Source organism: Cataglyphis hispanica, chromosome 4 (assembly GCF_021464435.1).
Source record: "Cataglyphis hispanica isolate Lineage 1 chromosome 4, ULB_Chis1_1.0, whole genome shotgun sequence".
Lineage (NCBI taxonomy): Eukaryota > Metazoa > Arthropoda > Insecta > Hymenoptera > Formicidae > Cataglyphis > Cataglyphis hispanica.
In genome coordinates, this window is record NC_065957.1 from 2364689 (window position 1) to 2389364 (window position 24676).

Here is a 24676-nt window from a genome sequence, read left to right on the forward strand (position 1 = left end):
AACGATATAGAGAAGGTGCGCGCGTGAGAGGGAACGAGAGTGGAAGAAAAAGAGAGGATGCTCCGGTGTGTAGCCTGCGGGTACACATCGCCTCGCGCTGCTCCCCCGCCAATCCGTCTGTACGGCGTGGGGCGAGTTTAAGGTAGGGGGCCGCACGACGCGCACGGCGGTGGTGCGTTGCGGCGGCGGCGGCGGTGGCGGCGGCGGTGGCGGTGGCGGTGGCGGCGGCGGCGCGGCTGCCAAGGTATTTAAGGTACCGTGAACCGGCGGCGCACGAGTAGTTCACTTCTGTTCGGTGTGGTGTTGCGGTGATTTTGAGGGGCTAGCTAAAGAGAGCAACAGAGGGAGAGAGAGAAAGAGAAGAGATAGATAGATAGATAGAGAGAGAGAGAGAGAGAGAGAGAGAGAGTAAGGGCTCGCGCACACACGCTCGTCGGAGGGTGGCGAGAAAAGAGCCCCTCGTTTTTCCTTTGAGAGAGACGATCGCGGCTCCGGAGAGCAAGCACGTATATAAGTAATAACGTTAATCCTACGGTAAATTCGCGTCGGTGCGAAGTAACTAACTAATCGTCGATCGTGCGTCGAGAGAGAGGACCACGTCGTCGCATCGTCGAGCCGTCAAGGTCGTCCGCCGTCGACGACCGTGCTGGATAGGTAAGTGATCGTGACAAGTAACTTGGTGCCGGGTCCAACTTTCCTCGGCTCGATCGCTGAGGGTAGACAAGTGACGAAGCGGGTTGATCGCGTCTCCTTCGATGACATCGAGTGATCAAGATCAGTGATTCGGTTGCACGCGGTTGGATGATAATACCTCTTGATCGTTGTCGTCGTCGTCGTCATGGATTTTATGGACTGTGATGATGTGCGCCGTCAAGGGAATGTCTCGATTTTAAAGTGATCCGGAGATGTGAAAGGGGAGATTTATAGAGAAAACAGATGAGATAAGCGCCTCGATCGGTCCCAATTTTTTTGTTTTAAATTGATAGTATTTTTAGTAATATTAATAAATTTATAAGTTATTTTTAAATATTTACATTATTTAGAGTAGCAAATACATGATTTAGCATTTTCTGTGTTCTTTGGAAACTATGCTTAATGGTGACATTAAAATAAGAAAGATATTTTTGTATTGCTTAAATCTCCATAATCAAGATTTCCATATTTGCTAAGATATAGATAATTAATTGGCTATTAAACTAATTAGACAGACAGTTAATTACCTAAGGATACAAGGCATATATTAACAGAACAATTTAATTAACTATCTATGTATATTTTAATGAATAGAAAATATGTATGTTTTATGTTCTTTTTAGGAAATACAAAAATATTTTTTAAAATTTTAATCCATTAAGAAATTTTAAGTATAATTATTAAAGGACGCAGAAAATTATGTCTAAATCGTGCTTTTTATTGCAATTTTTATTGTAAATAAAGTAAATACTTCAATACAACTTATATATTTATTAATGTTAATAATACTATCAGTTTATAACAAAAAGACAACTGAAGTTGTTTGAGACCCTTTCGCCTTTCCGCATTTTTTGCACGAAAATTTGTACATTTCTCTTATTGTTTCGAGAAGGATAATAGTGAGAGTAATTTTTTTCTCGGCACAGAGAAAAATTTTTTATACTCTGTGTTACTCTGATGATACAAAATTCCATTTGTGCGACTCGTTTACTTTAGAAGATACGTAGAAATTTTTTTGACGCATTAAAAAAGAATATTATATCTTGCTAGCAAATGTTTAATAGAAAATATTTATTAATACAAAATAATTTTATTATATCTTCTTCTGTAATGTAAGATTAAAATGGCAATCGATCCTCTGCTGGATGTCACTCGATTATCTTATTAATATATAATATCAGCAAAGAGCGATCGAGCAATTAATTCGTATAAATTGATTCGCGCATATCGATTGATGACTAACAATATGAAAAGATTAAAGGAGCGGGAACGATTATGTAGGATATTAATTTCTTTTCTCGCATGAACCGAGAGCCGAATCTAAGAGGATGGTGCCTAAATAATTCAAAGCGACGTACTGTAGGTATGCGTGTCGAGAAGGATATCCAGACGAACACCTCGTACAATTAAGAGACAGTGTCTGAATACCGAGCCAAACACCGTCGATGCGTGAATACCAATAAGGCCTCCGTTTCATTCCGGAGGATACGCAGGACCTTGAAAATTCGCGTATGCGGAAGATGATGTGATATAAAACGACGAAATTTCGGACATTATTATAAAAATTGATAAATCATGCTGCGCGAAATATTTATTCGTTTTTGTAAGATTACTCGAAATCTTTTAAGCGGAACGTAAGAGATCGCGCGAGATGAGATGATCGCGAAAATTTTTTTTTCGAAACCGGGAAAGAGTCTGCCCTGCGTGATCTATGATCGAAAAAGTATATCAATTTTTTCTGAACGTCGATCTGGGGGAAAGGGAAAATTTAAAAACGGGCCGCGCGATCCTACATAATGAGTCATAGAAATACCGGGTATAGGAATAATAGGCCGCGGGCCCCCTCTCCCCCCCCCCTCTCCTCCTTGCGAGAGACGAAAAATGTAAACTAGAGGAATCTATGGAGGCTTCCTTTGTATATCGGAGTGGACTGCCTCGGCGTTCTTTCCGACGATGAGAGAGAGCTAGAGAGACGCGCGTGAATAAACGGGACATTCCTGCGGCGGATCGAATTCTCGTCCCAATCTCGTGGAAACCATAGTGGCGACGACGACGACGACGATCATCTGAAATTCTGCATGACGTGGCGCCTGGCTGCAACACGTGCAACCGCTGTTACATTCGCGGTCGAACGTTAACTATTTTCTTGACGGACGCGATCTCGTCAGAGACGCGAGGCAATCTTGTTCCTTGGAAAAAAGAGCGGACGCGAATCAGCGTCATGGTCGACGTACGTCCGATAGCTCTCGCGACTGTAACGATCGAACGGGCGGGATATATTAAATCGCCTTTCAACGGAAACGCGAGATTTCCAATGAACAGTTAACTCACAGTATATCGATCGAATAATAACGCTGTGATTCTTGCAGCTCAAGTGCGATGCTACAATGCTAATAATGATTCGCGCGATGCTTATTGCAACGTACATTATTCTCACCGCTACCGTAATTGTATCGAACGAAACATTTCTCTCACCATTTTAATTTTTATTACAACTTTTATTTTTACTTGAGAAATTCAACAATTTTTAATCTCTGTTTAACATTGATAATTAAGAGGAGAAAGATGCGAAGAGATATCTGAAATTTTCCGTGAGAAAAGACGGATTCCAAGAGATTCATGAATAAAGTAAAATACCGGAAAAAAACATCCGCCAACAATGTACTCATCATTGAACGTTAATTAGCAAGACCAACTTGTGTCTGCAGCTACGCTTGCGCGCTTGTTAAGCAGAACGACGAAAATGAAACGTGGTAATGGAGTGTAAATAAGAAACGGCGGTAGACACGCAATCTCTAGAAAGGGCAATAACCGGAAAGAGAGAATTTCCGAAGTTTGTGTCGGTCCAACGTAAATGTGAGAGGGAATTCTTAAGCCGCTAGATGATTATTTTGCGATCAACCTGGTCGGCGAGTGCTTTGTCGCGCAACTTCTCAAGTACGACACATTCGCTACTTCCTTAATACATTGGTACTGTTATCCGCTGCGCTTTACCCGTTTTCATTTGCTGCTATATGTCCTTTTTCTCCATGCATAGAGAAATCTTTTACATTCCTAATATTTCATTATTTGCGCAACTTTGACAGATGTCGTTTTTGCTCGATCCATCTTTTTTAATTGATTTTTCCTTTTGCTTTTTACATCTAAATTATATTTACAACAATATATTTACGATCCTACATCGAATGGATAAAAATAAATCGAGCAAAATTAATTGTTCAAAACATCAAAGTGATTATCATATAGATATTAAATGATCCGTGAAACGTATACGTGTCCTCGTCGGGCTCGTTTTAGGCCCACGCTTGACCGAGCGCTCGACTCGAATATTCGCAAAACGGTAAAAACGAACGAGACGAATGGTGTGTGTGTGCGTATGTGTAAACGAGGCAGTGTGTATTCGTCACGAGCGCGCGCACACACACGCTACAATAAGTTTCAAAAGGACGAGGCGCGTGTCGGACCGTCGCCGGACTTTGAATGACGACGGTTCTCAAAGCGATCGATCGACGTAGAGCCGATAATCTTCCCGATATAGAGCGTTACGGATAAAAAAACCAAGCAAGGTAGACGCTCCGACGGCCGTCGGCCTCCGATTATAAAAGGACAGCGCGTTACAAACAACGTGTATAAAAATACTACCAACTAGCCGATCGACTTTACGTTATTGTAGCGAAATAAATTGGCGAATACTTCGATCGTTCACGACAAGGGATCCGTGGCTGAATTTAGCGATACTTTGACGAATCGATCCGAGTACGTTGACCCCCCCCCCCGTGTTTTAAAATGAAATGAGATGAGATGAGATGAAGTAGGAACGTGCATACCACTTGGATATTTGATTTTGTAAAATGCATTCGATCTGTCGCGCCGAATAAATCAAGTTTGACGTTTAGTCGTGGAATATGAATGATGAATTTATCGGTTTTCTCTGTCTGTTACTTTGCGCGACGGGTTATGACCGACGCGCTGCTCCAGACACGCAAAAATTTCAACTCATCACGTATGAGAGCCGCGCTCTATCGATTATCTCGCGGTGGAAATTTTCATCTCCCGTCGCCGTAAAATATTATTACGCGAAACAATTTCTTTTCGACTGTACTCTCCTCCCGTCACTTCATTTCGTTCATCGAAAGAACCTCTCGATGTCCGAATGGCTCTTGTCTCGAAATATCGCAAATGTGCCTGTCCGCTCGAGTGGTTTTTATTCCGCGCGCGTTGGACCGTTCCCCGATATCGAATGCGGTTTATGAGTGCCGTCCGGTAACCAGTCGTGTACTCGATAAAAATCGGCTACTCGGCCTCCGCGAGATCGGAGGGAATTTCAATGCGCGCACGAATCGTCCCCACGCCACGCTACCTCGTCCCACGTACGGTGCACGACCGCACGAACGGTTTTCAGAACGCTAATCGATGAATATAGGCGCGGTTCCGTTTCCCCGTTCGTTCAATGCCATCGGATCATTTTAGTTTTTTTCACGATTTTACAAGAATTCATGTACAGTCAATTAATATACCATTAATATTAAATTTAATAAAGTGGATAGATTACATTGTGATAAAATATATGAGGAAATTGATGAAAATTATTATAAAAAAAGAAATTATAAAAGATGTTTTATCACGATGTAATCTTCTATCTATTTTATAAAATTTAATTGCATTAATAATATAACATTAATTGAGATTGTATAACAATACTTGTGAAATTGTAAAAGATAAAAATGTCCCAATTTCTTAAAAAAAAGACAAAACTTATTTCAAAAATGTATATAGCTTATAAAAATTTGTTTGCGATGCGCTAATAAAAATTACAATAATTCGGAAGAAAGATGTGAGCAAGATTTAAAAATTATTTTTTGTTGACACAAAATATGCTGAATAATTAAATTAAAAATATTTTAAGAATACTACATTTTTTATATACAATTTTGTTACAGTGTTATTTTTTGAAAAAATAGCTACATAAATACAGTGTGTTTCAGATCATGTTAGAGAAACTTGAGAATCTTATAAGAAATATTGAATTTGGAACAAAAAAGTTCCTGTAAATATAGGTTCGGAAACGCTTCGTTAAAAAGTTATAACTAATAAACGTCAAAAAATCATGTTTATTTGATGATTTTTAAAAATAATCCTTTATTTATTTGAGAAAAGTAATGAAATAAATCTAATAGGTAATTAAATAACAAACTAAATTACATTATTTTCGTTGTAATTCTGATAAGGCGTTCAAAAGAAAATAAACTCAAAACAACGAAGAAAAACAGAAACTGTGAAAACAAACTTTCGAACGTCTTTATGTAAACACTACATACATTTGTAGCGTTTGTAGATCACATAGGCACTTTTGTTTACATTTCTAACGTGAACATTCAGAATCAATAAATAAAGGAACTTTATTTTTGTTCCAAATTCAATTTCCTATAAGATCCTGAAGTTTCTCTAACCTGATCTGAAACGCCCTATAAAGCATAAAGAGTTATTCCAACATAAAGTGTTATTCCAAAATTAATTTGCAATCAAATTTAATTAGACGGTCGACGTTTGTAAATATTTTAGAAACAACTATATATATATATATATATATATATATATATATATATATATATATATATATAGAGAGAGAGAGAGAGAGAGAGAGAGAGAGAGAGAGAGAGAGACGAAAAGAAAGATAATCCAGTTTACATCGTGGCTTAGTGAACCTGCACCGTTGGCCTAGTTCCGTTAATAATGTAGGAATACTTGACGGCCGGTGTGTTGGTCGGCCGTCAGAATTGTCACCGGGAACCGGTCGGTGACCTGTCTGTCTCTTTCCTTTGCGACACGCGTCTCTCCGTTTTGTCTTCCGCGCTGTGTATCCTCTCTCTCTTTTCCTCTTTCTTTCCGTGGATCAACGGGACAAGTCGTCACAATTCACCGACGATTTATCTGTCAAATAATTCGTAACGTCGACCCGGTGGCGATAAATTATGGGCGACAGCACGGGATAGACGGCGCGGGTATACTTGCTACCAAGTATACTTGCTTACAAATGCCATGTAATATCGTGAGACATAGGCCGTTATACTAGTTGGATCGTAGCAGCTCGCTATCAAGTTCGCCGCTGATGTGTCCGCTCATATCGCTCTCTCACGAATGAGAGGGCGTTTAATGTCCCGATATCGAGAATTAATCTCCATTGGTAATCGAGTTCTTGTGTGTAACGGTAAATTTTCTGTCCCGACAATCCATGGACAATCCGCGCTCCAAGTTCGCTACCACGTCGTGCGGTTAGTAATTAGCCGGCTAATTTGTCCGTGTGGCACGATCGTGTATCGCTAATGTTTACGGTAACGCGCGATTATACGCGGAAGGTACAAAAAAGAAAGGACAGAGATTCGTTGGAAAATAGAGCGTGACCGTGACGCACAGGAAATGCCCGGTAGCGTCGTTTATTCGTAAACGCTCGTGGTCCTCCACCTACCCACAACTTCCTACGATTGTTGTCGGAATATTCGCACGATTATCCTTTCCGCGGTAACCGAGAGATATACTCCGGAGAGCGGACTAATCGAAGATGATGTAACGCATAGTCACGTTCTATTTTCTTCCCTAACAATTCGTAAATTGAAAATGTGAGACTCATCATATAAATTGAGTTTCAGAGCAAATAATGGGAATAACATTTATCGTTTAATTTGATTAAAAAGGTGTTATTATAAACAATCGTCTTTTTCGATAATTTTAAAGAAAATATGTATTTGTTAAAATTCTCGTCGAGATTATACATATCGTCCATCTTTCTTCCTCCTGTCGTTTATCATTATTGACACGTCTCATAAAATCGTTGCAATGATCCCGCATTCAAAGTTCATCGGAACCATTCGTCTTCGACGAGGAGCGTTGCCAGTGTCGGCGACACTTTTTATACTCATATTTCTTTCGTCAATCGCCCGTAAAGAAAAGTAACTGTCGCGCTTAACGAGCGTAATCGTTAATCGTCCGCTAGTGATACATAGGCGAAAATCGCTCGACCGTGAAGAATGAACCCTGAAAGTCACGGCGTCGGGTACCCTCGATCCATCTATTTCGCGGCGAAGAGCCACGACCGTCTCTGCGCGTGACGGTCATTCCGAGATTAATAACGTCGAACCAGCTTCTCGTTCTCCCTTTCTCGTTTTTTCCTTGCGAGAGAGGAGTCTCCAGGAGGTTTCTCCTTCGCGCTGGTTTTGCCGACTCCTTCATCACCGTGGCGAACGTCGCGTAAAAGAGGAGCGAGGAGAGGAATGAGAAAAAAGGAGAAAAAAAAAGGATGAGAAAAAGGGGGCAAGGATAGGAAAGAGAAGAACGGAAAGGGGAAGCGGGAGGGAGAACAGCGGGAGGAAACGCCGGCCTAGTGGAACACGGTTTTACCTTGATGAAGACCATTTACGGAGCCTTGTAATAAGATAGTAACAGACTACGGCTCGGTCGTTCTATCGCGTATGAAGGGTAGCAACACGCGCATCTTCTTCTCTCGTTCGTTTCCCTTCGTTTACTTCTCATCCGCCATGCATTCGCTCGTTTTATTTTATTTCATTTTATCTCGCTGCATTTTCTAGTCTTTCCTCCGATAGATCGCGTCCAATTGACGGTGATAGAACGCACGGTTCTAATTTGGCGATGTTTTCGCGGCATATTGATTCGACATGATATCAAGAGATTTACAAAAGAGAGAGAGAGAGAGAGAGAGAGAAACTCCTATTTGCAGAAATTAGCTCCGAAATGTTAAGCTGCTCTGATACAATCTTTGCGATAAAGACATCAATGTAATTTGTTCATTTTCAATTGCAAGCATGTACTCGCACACTAATCATATAGGTACATCTCGCAGAGAAAATGATTCCTCATTATAATTGAGGGTCAGAATATAGCCAGAGATTGCTCCATCTTCCGAGTTATCCTCAGCAATCATCATATACGAATACGATTTCCATCCAGGATATCTTTTCAACGATGACAAAAATCGAATATATTTTCGCAAGAATAAATTTTTTGCGACGTTGCGAATTTTTTATATCTTCGATATTAGCATATCGACGAGATGCCAGGAGAATAAAAATTTTTGTGAATTAAAATAAAACCATTTTGCGTGCCGCGACTTGACCCTATTGTTTCGCGGATTCCCCAGGCGACGATTATCGTTTCGAGGCTGACGGTCGAATGAGCGTCATCGACAAGACTTGCCATTTCGCGAAGTCGGGGTCCGCAATCCGCTACCAAAAGTCGGCCGGGTAAGTTGGTTGCTCTTCGTAGTACGCGCGGTCTCACATCCGGTTTACTATCGTAACATTACTTCCCGTGCGCTTTGTCCCCTTGCCCCTCCTCCTCTTCCCCGTCTGAACCTTTGGATAAGACGTTGATCTTTACTGCCATTTCCTTTGCGACCTCTCCATTGTACTATTTATATGGAGAAGCATAGGTGTCTCCCTGACGGGCACAGATCAGAATGATATTCTGCTGTATAGTTCGAGCACGAGTCAAACATTGTCGTCGTGCTCTTTTCATCAATCCTTCGGCACTTGAGGCTGCATTTATACAGCTGAATCTATCAGACGCGAAAGTTTGAGATTCGCAAGAAATATTTTATTTTGAAATTTTTCCTTTCTGAATATCCTTTTTAATCATTTTATTATCGCGACAAATTTCTCGTTTATTTATTCTTATATTGTTTCTATGGGATATTTAAATTTTGTTTATGTTAAAACGCGGTAAAACAAACCTGAGTATCATCATAAAATGAAACTATGAAAGAATTATATAAATATCCTGAAGATTAGTTTATTTAGTTAAACGACCACAAGATTATGTTTTAGAAATTTCGAAAAATTGCGACACCTTCTTTCTCTTTCGTGAACATACGCACTTACGCACTTACGTTTCCTAGAAGTTGGAATCTTCCAGTAATCGTTCATTCTGTACTTCCTTGTACTGGTTTCCTAGTCAGGACGTCGTGTCGCGTCGCGATCTGGAATCCTCGTATAAGAAATCACTATCGTGACTCGCTAAGGCCATCGAGCATGTTACTTCGGTAAAGTCCGGGCTGCGTACAGGTGCGCTTGTTCTTCTCTTCCTGGGGAATAGAATCACCGTTTTCTTCAAACTCGCCTCCTGCCCTCTCGCATTATCCCGTCATTATGGTTCCTTCACCTCGATGTTACGTGGAAATCTCACCGTCGCGGTTACTCTCTGTAAGATTTTCCGAATCACTCATGAAAGCGACGCGCGACAAATAAATGCAATATGTCGCTAATCGTAGCCGCATCTCCATCGATCCTCTCCCGCATCCGCGGGATCGGAAGGAGACGAGGCGGGCGTTCGCCGGAGGCGCAGACTCGAGTCGGGGAAAAAAACTTTCCCATGGCGCATCGGCGTGTTTGCTCAACGCCGATTCCTCGCTAAGTGGCGTGGCACCCCTCAAACTTGTTAAAGGGGTCCCGCTTTTCCGGCCTCGTACGGGCGCTGCCGCGTCGCGTCGCGTTCGTGTCGCGCCACGCCGCACCCAAAGCAAACTCGACTGTGTTTCAGGGATTTCGTGTAAATGCAAGGCAAACAGCGCCTTGCGCCAGCGATGAGACACCGACTTCGAGAGTTTCCCGATGTGTACACAGGCTCGCATCGAGGGATGAAGGAAATACTTTTGCTCCCACGCGCGGACCATTCCGTCGTCCGCTCGTCGTCGTTGTCGTCGTCAGGATGGAGGGAAGGGGGGTACACGCTGTTATGACTGCCATTATTATTGTAATTACTCCGCGGTCTTGTGTACACGCGATGCACCACGGCATATTTGCATGAGATTCTGCGCTTCTGCTGGGCGTAACCTGCGTGCCGAGATAGGCTGTGTTTAAAGGAGGATAGCCAGATAGAGGCTCGCTTTATGGGCCCAGTCTATTCTAGCAGTGAGAAAAATTAACAATTTTTAAGACACTTTTTTTAAATATTTAAAATTTTTTTTGTTTTGTCGCTTTATGTAGTATGTTTTTATTCAGTTTTAGCAGTACGTCAATTTTAAATTTTATTTGAAGATACCTACGCTATCCTATTCAGTCTTGTTATAACTTTGTCAATTTTGCAAATTTTTTAATAAGATTTGAAAAGCATATTCTTCAGACATCATACTTTCAGAAAATATACAGGAAAGAATCAAATTTTTAATCCCGCTAAAATAGATTAGGCATTTAAAAAGTTGAGCGCATTAAAAAATTTTCAAATCTGCTTGAGAATATTAATTACGAGCACCCGGAAAATATACTGAATAGACCGATGGGATGTAAGATTAAACTCGGGAAATCCTATGAATTCTCACGTCGAGAAAATTATCATAGTAATAAGATGCGTCCGGTTTGTGCGAACCACTTTTTTGTCATTTTCTCGAGAATTATGGATTTTACATCGTTCGTATAATATCTATGCGTCTCGCCTCGCAATGTCTTCCGATAATCATCGCACTGGATATGAGAAAAACGTACGTTGACGTTACTTAGGCTCGTTATATTTGGCAATTATTTGTCCCGTATAAGTCTCAGGGAGCTATATGTATGTACGCGACTGACAGTTTCCGCACATTCGAGCGCGTCGGCAAATATTTGCGATTACTTACTCGCGATCGTTCGCGCTTCGTGTTCCTCGATATTTCTCCTCCTCGATCCTCCCACTATACTTCGTCGAGATTCGAGAAGAGACGTTAAGATACGTCTCGAGAATGCCATGAGGTAATTCACCGTACGCGGAATCGACATTTTGAAATCATCGAAGGTTACGCGTAGGCCATCCGATTGTATAAACAATCGTGCAGCGTTTGTCATTCCGCAATTGCACGCGCTGCGTAATGTTGCCATCAAAGTAACACATCCGGGAAAAATTTTATTTTATACAACGTAACGTATTATGTAAGCTATCGTAAGTATTAGAGCGCGCGTATGAAGCGAAAATTCTCTTCCGGATAAATGTATGTATATATATATATATATATATATATATATATATATATTTTTTTTTTTTAAATATATATTTGACTGTGCTGCGTATGCTAATCTAGAAGAATGACGACGGCAAATTCCATTGAGCCGGCAATGCTAGACAATCTATTTACACATATCTCTAATGCGTCTATATTTCTCTCTTCATCCGAGACAATTATCGTACGATTTCGCCATTCGGAGCAAATCGCGATCGCGTCGACGGACCTGCCACTTGCGTCGGAACTTTTCATTTGAGAAGGTGCGAAATGATGCCTAACCACAGAGAGGCTAACGTCACGCGATGGATTGATGGTAGCGTTGGGCAACCAGACGATGAAAGCTCGAGTGGAGGCAATGCGTTGCGCTAGAATATACCGAACGGCGGCAGCATCTTCTACCTGGATATACGGGCATCCAAGGGACGGGGAATGTCGGTACCGCTAGTTTGCATAATAATTAATCACCGGTGCTCCTCATAACGGGCGATTTCCGCCGCTCCTTGAGATCGTGGCTAAGGCTATGGCAACCAATAATATCGCGGCGGCGGCGGTAGCGGACGAACCGGCTTTTAGCGAAAATGCGAACAACGGTGGAAGGAAAAGAGAGGAGAGAGAGAGAGAGAGAGAGAGAGAGAGAGGCCTGCCTCTCAGCAGGCGCGGGAATAATCGGGTATTAATCTGCATATCCGCGCGTTCGATTCGAGGATGATCCTTCCATCATCTTTCGGAGGAAATTGGAGAATGATTAACACAGAGAACGCGGAAAGATTGTATCTCGCGGCAATTCACCTTCCTTTATTCAAACATGTTGGAATTCTCTTCGAGAGAAATGAGAATGGGAACGAGGAGTATCAATTTGCTTCCAATTGTGCCCTAGGCTCGAGATGTCTGTTATATTAACGCAATTTATTGAGTTACCACGCCTTCGGCCGGTGTCAGATTCACCTGAAGCATTGTTCTCTCTCTCACTCTCTCTATCCTGCTTTAGGAGTGATTTTTCATCGCGTACTCACCGCATAATATATCATTCGTTTTATCGGTATCGAGATGACGTTCGAGCTCAAAGCAGAATACACGGGGATTAATTGAATTTCATTCCGCTGCGGGGTTAACAGGATATACTAGTTTTTCTGCCGCTGCGATATTACATATACGTTTGATTAAATGGCCGCGATTATGTTCCTACGATAATTAAGTGGATACCGTTGTTGAACGTTCGGAATCTCAGATCGACGATATTGTTCCATGGTAATTACGACGGCTTGCTTTACATATTCATCGACGCGATGCGCAACGCGCGTACCCGTTGAAATTTTACCCACGATCGAGCGATGTGCAAAAGGATCACCGCGACGACGCCGATGATTAAGTCGAGGGATGGCATCTTCGAGCATGCGCAAAAAGAAAAAAGGAAAAAAAAAGAAAAAGTTCTAATCGAGATTCATCGCGTCGGAATTTTCGACTCCATTAAATCGCGCGCCTTTCCAAGAATCTATCAACTCATTGGTCCATCCCGACGGTCATTATCGCGAGAGCATCATCCTGAGAGAGAGAATTATTCGCCTCGTAGATGCAGGGATCTCGCCGCTCGTCGAGGGAGGGAAGTGCCCGTAATTGATGGGCTTTAATGGGCTGAAGATTATAACGTACCGTGTTTTAATTACCGTGATCGTGGTGTGTCTTCCTGTTATTACGCGGCCTGATGCGAACTGGCGCGATCGAGAGAGCGCCCTAAACTTTGTGATTACTCTCGCGACCGTCTCTCTTCCTGCCAATAAATGTGACGGCGACACCATTCCGCTCGCCCCGAGATCTTCGATTAACAATTACTCGGCGCGGTATAATAATTTACCACGCACATCAGCTTTCAATCTCGCATAAACTTCTTTACGCGGTAATACACGGTTAATGTACTCCTCATCGACGTAATTGCCTTACCGGAACGAAAGTACGAGAGACTAATAACTCCCGTATACCTGGACGATTTATCACGTGGCGTATTTTGTTTATACATTATACATCAGAGAATAATATCTGAATTTTTCCCCCTTTTTTTTTTAATTATAATTCTACATATTTTTAATGGTGACAATGTTTTTAGTTTTTTTTTTTGCAACCTTAATTTTGGAGATTTTAAATTGATAAAATGCGAAATATAAAAATGAGGAGTGCATCGTGTATAACATCTTAAACGCCGTATAACTACATTCACGGAAACAATACTTAGCAACGGGGCACACACGCGCAATGAAAATGCGGCGCAAGAATGGGCGCTACGTGCCGGACAAAACAGCCACTTATGGATTATCCGTGAAGAAGTCGTTGCATTCCCGAGGCCTTCCTCATGTTTACACGAGCGTGGCATTTCTCGCTGGAAACTTGCCGCTTGTTCCGTGAGTTTGCTCTCAAAGGGCCCGTTCGTGAGCAAATGGCGCAACGAACAGGAAAAGACTATCAACATGGAAAAGGAAGCAGCAATGTCGTAAAATCATTTGTCAACAGTTGAAAAAAAAAAACAAAAACGGAAGATAGGATATCACAGTCCTTGGAAATTTTATGTCAGTTTTTAATATCTCGTCTCTCCCCATCCATTATATGCTTTAAAGAAAGAAAAATTTAAATTTGAATTACATAAGCCACAAGATGTACGCCATAAAAAATGAAAATGAAAAGTTTTGAAATGAGCTAGGGTTTAAATACCGCGGAAAAGGGATAGATAAAATGAGAGAGAGAAACGGAAGCTGCTTAGTCTCGTGTAAATTTTTTCAGAATAAGGAGGAAACGAAGAACGGCTTAAGTGCGTACCTGGGTTTCTCGTAGCAACTAAGAAACTTGAAAGCATGACGGGCGGGCGAGTAAGATGAGATTACACCTTCATTAGCTTTTTTTTTTTTCCTTGATATACGTCGGAGATATACGCAGGAGCTTGGACGGACGCAAAGAATTGCAAGTAACTTGCAGCCAAGTTATGCGCGCGGTAATAATGTCTAGTTAATTGCACGGTGGCTCATTGCGTACCTTGCATTAGCGAGTGTAAATATAAAACTGTATGTAATAGTTTGCGAGGGGGAAAGAGAGGTTTGAAAGAGAGCATGCTCAGAGCTCGCCTGTTCGGAACGAGCGATGCATGTATTTATCATATTTTATTAAGATTAGCAGCTATTAATAGTGAAATTTTACGATCGCGCGAAATGTCTTGTATTAATTTTACGAATTTGCGATAAAAATAATATAATTATTTATTTCGCAGAGTACAAATCTACACAAACGTTATTTATTTATAAATTAGCTTTTATAACCATTTCTAAAAAGTTATAAATACGTCAAGATATATAATTGTGAGATTGTTTTGATCGATATAATACAAATAAGTGTATTTATTCGGTGCGCGTTTAGGCGGAAAAAAGAGCAGAGTAAAAAACGAGGAAAACGTATCTCATGAAGCTATGGGCGAGGCAGAAATGCGTTCTATGAGGTATTACGATATCGATGAAACAGGCGTATCTTGCGATAATGCGCGTTATTACGTGCTGCCGAGCGAACTAGCGATCGATGGAACGACCAATCGATCGATCGATCGATCGATCGATCGACAGACAGCGAGGGGATGTTTCAATCGCTACTATCGGATGATAATAGAGAACATAACGATGGATTCTCTCGAGTCTTGTATAACGCGATTGGCATCATCGAAAATTCGAATAAAAATGCGAGTCATTAAAAAACTGATTAACTTTTAATGTAGCGGGATTATTTTTAAATCCGGATATTTTTCGAGGCAAACAAGGAATATTCAATTCTATTTCCATCATTGTATTTTTATGATTTTGAACAGGAATTATTTAACAGGAATAATTTAGAAACAAGGACGAATAACCGTCTCTTACGTAAAGCTTGAGAAATCCATTAAATCAAGTCGAGATATCGAGAGTAGATATTTTGTAACGTGAGTAAATATAAACTCGATAATGATTTGGAAAGATTTGTCGAAATGTTTGTAGAAATCAGTAGAGATAAAATTAATGATAAAATAAAATAAAAAATAAAATCGTGCGAGACAATGCGTGCAATTTTCAAAGATCAGCGGCAGATAAAGCGCGAACAAAAAAAAATGCGAAATATAACTTTAATACGTCGAGCCTAATATGGGCGAGGATTGCGCCGTCTATCCTTGAGGAGGAACACAAGGAGTCCGGGTGGTTTATCCTGCGCGGCGCGTAATTCTAGCCCAGGTAGGTCTATAAATAGAGTGTACGTGTACGTGTTGCTGACCTGTTGCTCGAGAACACCCTCGTGTGAACGTCGAGGCCCTGAGTAATCGAACCCCGTTGTTCCAAGAGTACCTCTTCTCCTCCTCTCCGCTCGTACCGTCGCCTCACGTTCCGTCGTTCGTACCCAAAAGCACTCGCTACGCTCCGAGTCGAGCCGAGACGCGCGCGCACCTCGAGAGAGATCATTAGGCGTAATGAATACCCGATGGTCCCTTGCCTCGCAATATAATCACCTCGGGGAAATTTCAAACATGATCACGGGCGTTTCGTGTACCGAACATTCTTGTAATAATGACCGCACCTTGTCGCAAATTTTAACGATGCCCATCGTGTGTAATCATCGAGAACAGGTGATCTTGTCACTTGAATGGAAAACTGATTCTCGCGTCGAGTCTCGAGGATTTCTTCAAACAACAACCAAGGGCTCGGTTTCAAGCCGATAGATCACTCGCTGACAATCACGTAACAAGGTCCACACCGTCAAACTATCCTGCCGAGCTACAGGACTGTTCAGTTCACTTGGCACGCGGAAATCGTCTCTTCTGGGCTCCCGGGACAACGAGCGCTTCCTCGTGCACCAAACTCGGCGTGCGATCACACGTCCTCAGAAGAGAGAGAAGGAATATCGAGAAAGAAATGTGGAACACAGACATATGCGCTAATTGTCGTAATTAATCATGGAAGAATTCTCAGGATTAAACGGAACGGAGATCGGAAATACTTCCAATGGCAGCGAGATCGTGGAACTTTATCGTTTCACGTGCTGCCGATCCGGAGTCATTCGCCATCGACGAGTACAATGGTCGATCACTCTTCGATCACGCGATTCCTTCGACCTCGTTTGCTACCGATCCATGAGCTAAAAACGCCCGCCACGTTTGCGAACAGTCACCTCGTTCAGTCGAGATTCATCGCGACAGATATCACGTGGATTCTTCCTCCAACTTCCTTCGTCGGCATTCAAAGCGCCTTTCCTATTAACGGAACTGAAATTATGACTGTTGCATCGTGTCCCGCTAAGGACCAGAGATCATCGTACAGTACCGGCAACAAAGTAAAGACCGCGTCTCTCACGATTTTCTTTGTACGCGGCTATATAATTTTATACTCGTTCAAAAATTACTTGTTTATTCCCTCGGCACGACGATTTTATTAATAGTCTATTCGCATTAATCAAGGCTTATTTCTACGTGTCTTGTGAAGTATTGGATTAGATTATAGAAAAGATCGTTTTTTTTTTTTATTTAACTCTCGCGATAAACAGAAAAGAATCTTTTGACAATAAATATTTTTTGAATATTTATGAATTTCGCGCTTTAGAAATTTTCAATGTCAAGTTGAATAGACGTAGCGATATATGTACGCTTCTATAGCTTTCTCAAGGACACATTGGAGGCGTTATTAATGTACGTTCTGAACCGACATACTGTTATGCCAATAATGCGCTCGAGATGGACCAGTACTCGCGCTGTCAATTATCAGGTTTTTAGTCGTCGAAACTCGCGTAGTCCTCAAAGAAGATGAAGCAGCACGTCGGCGGCTCGAGCGTCGGATATCCCTTTTACAAGAGGCGGACAGGTCCGTTATTCATTCCCCCTCGACTCGTACGATACCTACGCGAGCCAAGTACCTACCCATCTTGCCGGAAGTACGCGCTTTCAGTCGCCGGCCATTTGTTGTCATAAATTATTAACCGTGCCATTACTCGCGCGCGGGACATCATAAATAAAACAATATATGTTGCAGTTGTACAAATCAATCTCGGAATATTATAAGCGCGGGACTCGCGGCGAGAAGTGGACTCGCGCGAGATTAAACAGTCCCTACGCGAGAGCAAAGTACATACTTCGTTACGTTCCTATAAAAGTATAAATTGATACGTCGCGCGATCGCGCGATCAGTTCTCGTTCCTCAAATTACATTGCACGCACGATATTACCGAACGATATTATCGAACTGCGGATTTGCATAATACGCAGTGCGTGATAGAATTAGTTGCATGTGCTGACGACGATGACGCTAAAACGTTTAATCGCGTTCAATCGCTCTGTATGCAGATTTGAGCCGATTCCGAACAATTCCGACGCGTCTCCCCCGCGGAAAGTCGGTCGATCCGACCGGCTCCAATCTGATTAGCGAACGGCGGAGTAAAACCGGGACACGGTATCCACGACGGCGAACTTCGCCCACGGTCTCCTTTTAGCGGTTGATCGTAGTAGTATAAGGAGTTTGTTCTCAGGTGAAGGTAATCATATTCCGCGTTCCACGGTAATGGTGAACGGACGCAGCCTCCGGGCTGTAACGGAACCTCTGCCACCAGCCGGCACCCCGGCCTCTATGTCGGGACCGGGGCCCCGTGGATGCACCTAGCTTGAGCTCGAGAGGCTGCGCCTCTCTGTACCCTCTCCTCTGTACAAGCCAAACTCCTATGTTGGCGCAATTATCGCACGACCGGCTGTTATCTCTCTAGCTCTTCCTCCCCGACGATCGTTATCGTTATCATCTTGTTCCTAAGCGCGGATAAGGCGGACTAGCCTCTGAACTTGACCTAACCCCGTGACACCGATGATCCGGTGTCTGCAAGGAACAACGCGAATACTAATAACAATTAATTCGCCGCTATTCACGTTTCAATGAATGGTCCGCCATTGGCGAAAACAGCACGCGAAAAGAGATCCCGTTGCGGTTGCAGAAGCCCGATAGCGATCGTTACTGTTATTAGTAATGACGAGAGATAGTTACCTCATGAATGTGAGCCAGGATGTAATATGTTATCCATTCGCGGGATAATCACGACGCATTAATTAGCGGATTAATTAGAGCGGAGGCATTCGCCTTACTTTGCCGTGACGTGGAACGCATCGCTCGCTCTCGCTGTTGTTGCCGAGAGTGTATTAACTCGTCTCGAGTTTCATCAGACCATAGATAATTTTATCGCGCGGGCGCGAAAGTAAAATCGAGTTCTCGAGCTCTCTCTTCATTCCGGACGCTATTCGCGCTTCTTACGTGTCTCGTCAAAATTGTTTTTCATTTTTTAGCATCGGTTATTGAATCGGAGCACTTGCCGAAAAAATCGATAATAATATCTTCACAAGACATATCTCTAAAATGTCTAAAATCGATTTACAATATTTAATACAAACGCTGAAAAAATCTGTAACGGAAAAGAATCGAGATTTAGAGCATGAAATATTACTTTCATACGAATCGGAAAATATCTCTCTACATTTCTCATTATTTAACCGTCGTAAAATATAATTGATTAATCCGAGAGGGGGGAGAGAGCGTCCGTCCTGTCACGAGCTCGAGCCACTCGAGTCAAAGGGATCCGGATAGTGGATCCGGTTGTACATACATATGTAGCGCGCACGATCGATTATCACGCGCGTGCTGTTAACCGGAAGATGTCATCGCCGGCAATTACCGCCGGATCGTACGTAAATTTATCGGCGCGACAGACCCAGTGTCGGACTCTGTGACGATGCACTTGGACGCGCGTCGCGCTTTATAAACGCGATGCATCCCGAAGACACGGTGCCTTCCGACGCGGCGCGGCCGCGCTGAGAGCGCAAGTGGAATTAGTCTCGGTTCGACGGACGCGCCTACTGCTCCTGGACGAGCAAGATGGAAAGTAATGCACCTGGCGACGAAAGAGGGTGAATCGACGCGAATGCCGATCGTGCCGAGGGAATGAGGCAGAGAGAAAGAGAGAGAGAGAGAGAGACAAAGAGACGAACGCGGAACGGAATGGAGCCGGGCCACATTGTTAGACCGATATTTCCATTCATAACGCGTCACCGCACGGGTGTGTCGTTTCTGGGTTGCGAACGCGACCCGCGTGTCACGCACGCATCGAACGTGATACGAGAGTAACGCGACTCTATCGAAGGCTACTGAAATTGGCGGAGTAATAGACGAACGTCAAGATTAAATGATCAAATTAATTTTTAACCAAATGCTTAATGAGTATCAAGTCTATTTCTTATTTCTTCTTACTTCTTTTTACATTTCTTCTTCCAACTTTTTCAACAGACTTTATTAAAATTCCATGTAGAAAATCAAAGAAACGATACTTGTGCTATAATTCAGAATAATACATCTTTAATAGAGTCTTTGAATAAGTTTAAAGCTTCGTGCGAATAGAAATGAGGAAATATTATGATGCATGTAGCGGATCGTAGTATATGATGGAAGGAAATAAAATTCTAGACCACGCAAATTTAGATGTTACGAGCGTCCTGTTTTACTACCGCGAATAAAAGAAGTTACAGCTTCACGCAGCGTGCATTCCTCTCGGAAAGTTCTCGCGAAAGGAATCCACAAGAACGAGCATCTTAGAGTATTTTGCACAGTACTTGGACTTCAACACCGAGCACTTTGGCTAAAGATGTTAAAAGCGTGCATGCCCGACTGTATTGACGCTATTGCGCTCATTCACCAGATTCCCTTGTTCAATGGACCGTACCGTGAATACGCAATGACGTAAGAGTCCCTGTGTCGTTTCGCGGCGCATTGCCGGCTTCGCAATTGGTCCGTCTCGTCGCGCTGAGAAATATCTCGCAGATTTATCCATTGGCGCGAGATTCATTACGATCGCGCGGTCGGAACGTAATTTACAACGCGGCTAGCATGAAACGAACGTTAACGAGCGAGCGCGAGTTTAGGTGTCGCGGCTCTCTCACATTGCTTCTTCTTCTTCTTCTTCTTCTTCTTCTTCTTCTTCTCCTTCTTCTCCTTCTCTTTCCTTCTTCGGATTACAATGAGCTGCCGGTAGATGCGTTGCTCGGGGGAGAGGAGTGGCGGAGGGGAAATATACACGTAGGGGAAAAGATGAAGTCGACAGGTAGAAGAGAAACTACCTATGCGCGCGTGCGCCTCTCTCTCTCTCTCTCTCTCTCTCTTTTATCTCTCGGTACCGCTTTGTATTAGACCGCTGTCGTACGGCTGGTATGCGCCGCCAAAGTTTTCTTCCTATGCGCGCGGGAATTCTTCTTATTTTTCTCTCTTCCTCATCTATTGCATTTACCGGCGAGAGTCGACGGCTTCTCCGAGTAATCTCTCTCGGTCGAGACCCCAAAGATACGATCTTTTCTCGTAACGTGAAACGCGCCGGCGCTCGATTTTACGATGCTCTCGCTTGAAAATTAAACTTTTATTACGAATCTTTTTCGCGCGTCCGTCCTCTCTCCTTATCAAGCGAGATTCGAGAGGGCATTGGCGCCGGATCGGCAACCACGGCCTAGCACGGAGGTGGTTGAGCACACACAACGCGCGTAGTCTCGTGCAAATACGCGTGCTCATTCCCACGCACCCACGCCTCTCACAGCCGGTTCGTGCTTCAGGTAGACGAACGAATCGCATTTAGCCTCCCGCCGCGACGTCGCAAGTGTTTTCTCGCGTCGCAAACCGCGGCATCTTGACTCTGACATTGTGATATATCGTACACCTGAGGGGATTCTACTCCGACATCGATTAAATGTTAGCTGGAATTCAACCGCTTGAATCCTTTTATTTAAATACCGATTATAAGACAGCGATACGCGCACACAATTCAATTGATTGACTTATTCACGAATGCCAGATCGATCAAAGAATTAAGATAAATCTGGTTCGATTTCAGAGTCCGTCCAAGTGTCGATTTGTCAAATCAAGGCGACAGTTATGTGATAAAATGTCATGCGGCGAGATAAATACGGTTTTTAACCGCGCCACGTTGGAATAGATAAGCGTACAATGGTTCGTTGAATTTTTACGCGTATATAAATAACGGGAAAAAACTCGCAAAGCCGTCTGAGTAGGTTTAACTTGGAGCTATAAGTAGATATTCAGAACGATTGCATTTGTCACATAATGCAGAAGAGATGACCGATATATATATATGCCATCCACGTTTACGTTTCGAAACGTTTTAATATTCACTTGTTGGTTAAATTAATTTATGTAATATTTAAAACAAAGCTCACAATCAATTATATTTAAATGCAGATAAGATATATTTTCGAGGAAATGCTCTGCTTTATAAATAATAAATAATTTTATGCGATTTTTTCCGTTTAAATCAATTTCATGAAAATTGGCTCTCTTATTTTGATTATTATATACAAAGCGACATTCTTGGAGATCTTATAGTTTATACTTACATGGATAATGCGAATTAACGAAAGCATCATTTACATGTTTTAGGGTACGGAAGAAGAGTGCCGACATGTCGGCGTTGAGCGCCGCGCTTTGTAGACGCGGGATAATCCTTTGGCTGGCCGCCGTCCTACTGCTGGCGTCACGATCCACACATTCTGGTAAGTTTTTGCAGGAATATCTCGGTACGCTTCTATCTCCCTTTCTTTCATCTGGCTCCGACGCCTCGGACACGCTTGAGCCGCCGTACAAAACATGAGTCATTTATTTGAAAGAAGGACCGTGAACGCGCGGACTCCCACGAGAGGAAATGGAAGGCATAGGTGGAGAAGAAATATTTTCGCTCGTCCGAAGACGCGATCGGATTATCTCTGCTCCGGCTGGAAACCGGATTACGATCCGCAATCCATCCATAAATGCAGCAAAATATCCTACGAATTATAAACGAAAAAAAAAACCGCTTTTGTTTCCATCAATATTATTTACTCTCTTTCACAATCCATGGAGAATGCCGATAAGAAGTCGAATATATTGCGGTAAAAAAGAGAGTAAAAGTAATCTCGATGAAGATGAGATTAGCTTCTCGAAGTATGTTTCATTCGATAGAAATTTACGATAGAATCTAGTTTTTCGAACAATGTAAAAAAGAAACAGTGATTTTAGCAACGTTTCATCAAAGCACGTTTCTCGGACGGTAAGAGTCAAGTGCCGCGTCATTTTTCGAGATTACAAAAGAGACGCGAGAAAATGGAGGTCTGAAAATCGAGCGTGAATGTGTATGTCGTGCGTTGAAATTAATTTCTGAAAATCAGAGGGAGAAAGAGAGAGAGAAAGAGAAAGAGACGAACACTTCCGCGATCGTTCTTTCTTCGTATTCTCCTGGTGTGACTAACGCAGAGTCGGCCGGCCAATGTTTGAATGAGCGAGCCACGTTCTGTCAGGCCGTCGAACCTATCCGCGTGCGCCTCCCTTCTTCTCCGGTGACGGAGAAAGAGAGAGAGAACATTACCTCATAATGCTCACCTCTGGCACCGGTTGTGTCGGGGCCCAAGGTGCTTTCCCATGGACCTGGCACACCATATTCGTTCTTCGACCATTCTCAGGTCGCCTTCGGGCGGTCGGTCGCATCTCCTTCCTATCCTCGTGAGGCCTCGTTCCGCGAAGTATCGCGCGAAGCTTCTTCCCTTTTCGTCTAGCAGGTTTCAAACAGTATGCCTAGATCCTTATCGAGTCCTACTACCGATATGAGAGTGAGACGATCCAGTTGGGTTTTAAATTGTCGCGTCTTAAATTATTTCCGGGAGGAAAAACGGCAATAATGCGAAATTATATCGAGCGCGATCAACCGCAAATTTGTAAAATGTACTTCAACATCGATTGGAAAAAAGGATTCAGGTTCTCGTAATTCGTTATTCGAGAAAGTAATTTTTCTCGCGATCTCGTAGAAAAAAGATATGCAAAAAAGTCGAATCTATTTCGCGCCAAGTGCTCACGACGATCAATCAATTGATCGATAGATAGAAGTGCATTCTCAGAAATGCGAACGATACGAACACGGCCGCGTGCAAAAACGTTGCATCGTCAATGAAGGCTTATTGAGGATGCGTCAGTTTTGCTTCTCCCCTTCATCAATCGGCCGTCGGTGCTTCAACGAAGAGCAGGTGTGGTTAAACGGACGGGATCGATTGAATTCCGCAACTCGCTCGGCGTGTCTTCTCCCTCTTTCTGTTTTTTTTTTTTTTCTTTCTTTTTTTCACTCCGGGAATAGCCTGGCGATTCTGTAACTCTTTCTCTCTCGGGCGTTCGTATCCTTTTTTTTTTGTTTCAAGCTTTTATCGAGCAGACAGCAAGGACGATCGAGATCGACGCGCTCGATCACTGGCGATTCCTCAGACGACAGACAAGTTTTACTGGATTATGTATCTTCCTTGTGACAGCGGGCATTTGCGTGAGACGTTTGTATTCAAAGGAAATCAGGAACATTGTCGATTTCGATAGGCAACAAGTTTTCATTGCAGAAAAATTTATCCCTCGTTTTGTAACATTCTTTTTGGATATGTCGTTTTGAGACAATCGAGGAATATGCTGATATATCAGATTGCATTACGTTGGAAAATTATGAACGACGCTCACCCTTTGCAATTTTTCATATCAAATTGTTACATGTTTACGTGGTATCATTATTATCCGCGATAAGAAATACGCAATTGGCAAAGTATCATAGGAACATCTCTCTCTTTTCGCCTTGGGAATTTATTTCATTTCTATATCTCTCTCTATCTCGTTCACAATTCAAACAAAAAAATTATTTCTTACGTTAACGTCAAGAAAAAAAGAAGGAAAAACGCAATGGAGAGATATTCCATGTACGAGCGGAGAAGTCAATTTCGGAATTCCACTCGGATCCGAAATCGGCGAGGGAAGAAAAAAAGAATGCATTTCGGCTCGCGTAGCGGTTCCTGCGCGGTTGCAGTTACGCGATGCTGTGTGAATTCTGGTCAAACCTGTAAGCCCTGAGGTGTAGTCAGTCTCGGCGTGCCCACGTCGGGATGTCACTGACCGCGTACCTCACCTCGGCGTTCGCCACTTACGGTCC

General features: G+C 42.8%; 1 protein-coding gene across 1 annotated transcript in view; it reads left to right on the forward strand.

Moving 5' to 3' along the window:
* Positions 1-267: 267 nt before the first annotated feature.
* LOC126848601 (titin) overlaps positions 268-24676 on the forward strand; it is a 40070-nt gene continuing 15661 nt past the window's right edge. The window contains exons 1-2 of the mRNA XM_050589595.1: positions 268-654; positions 22129-22241. Coding sequence (XP_050445552.1) covers positions 22151-22241 — 91 coding nt within the window. The 5' untranslated portion in view covers positions 268-654; positions 22129-22150. The remainder of the gene's footprint in view (positions 655-22128; positions 22242-24676) is intronic.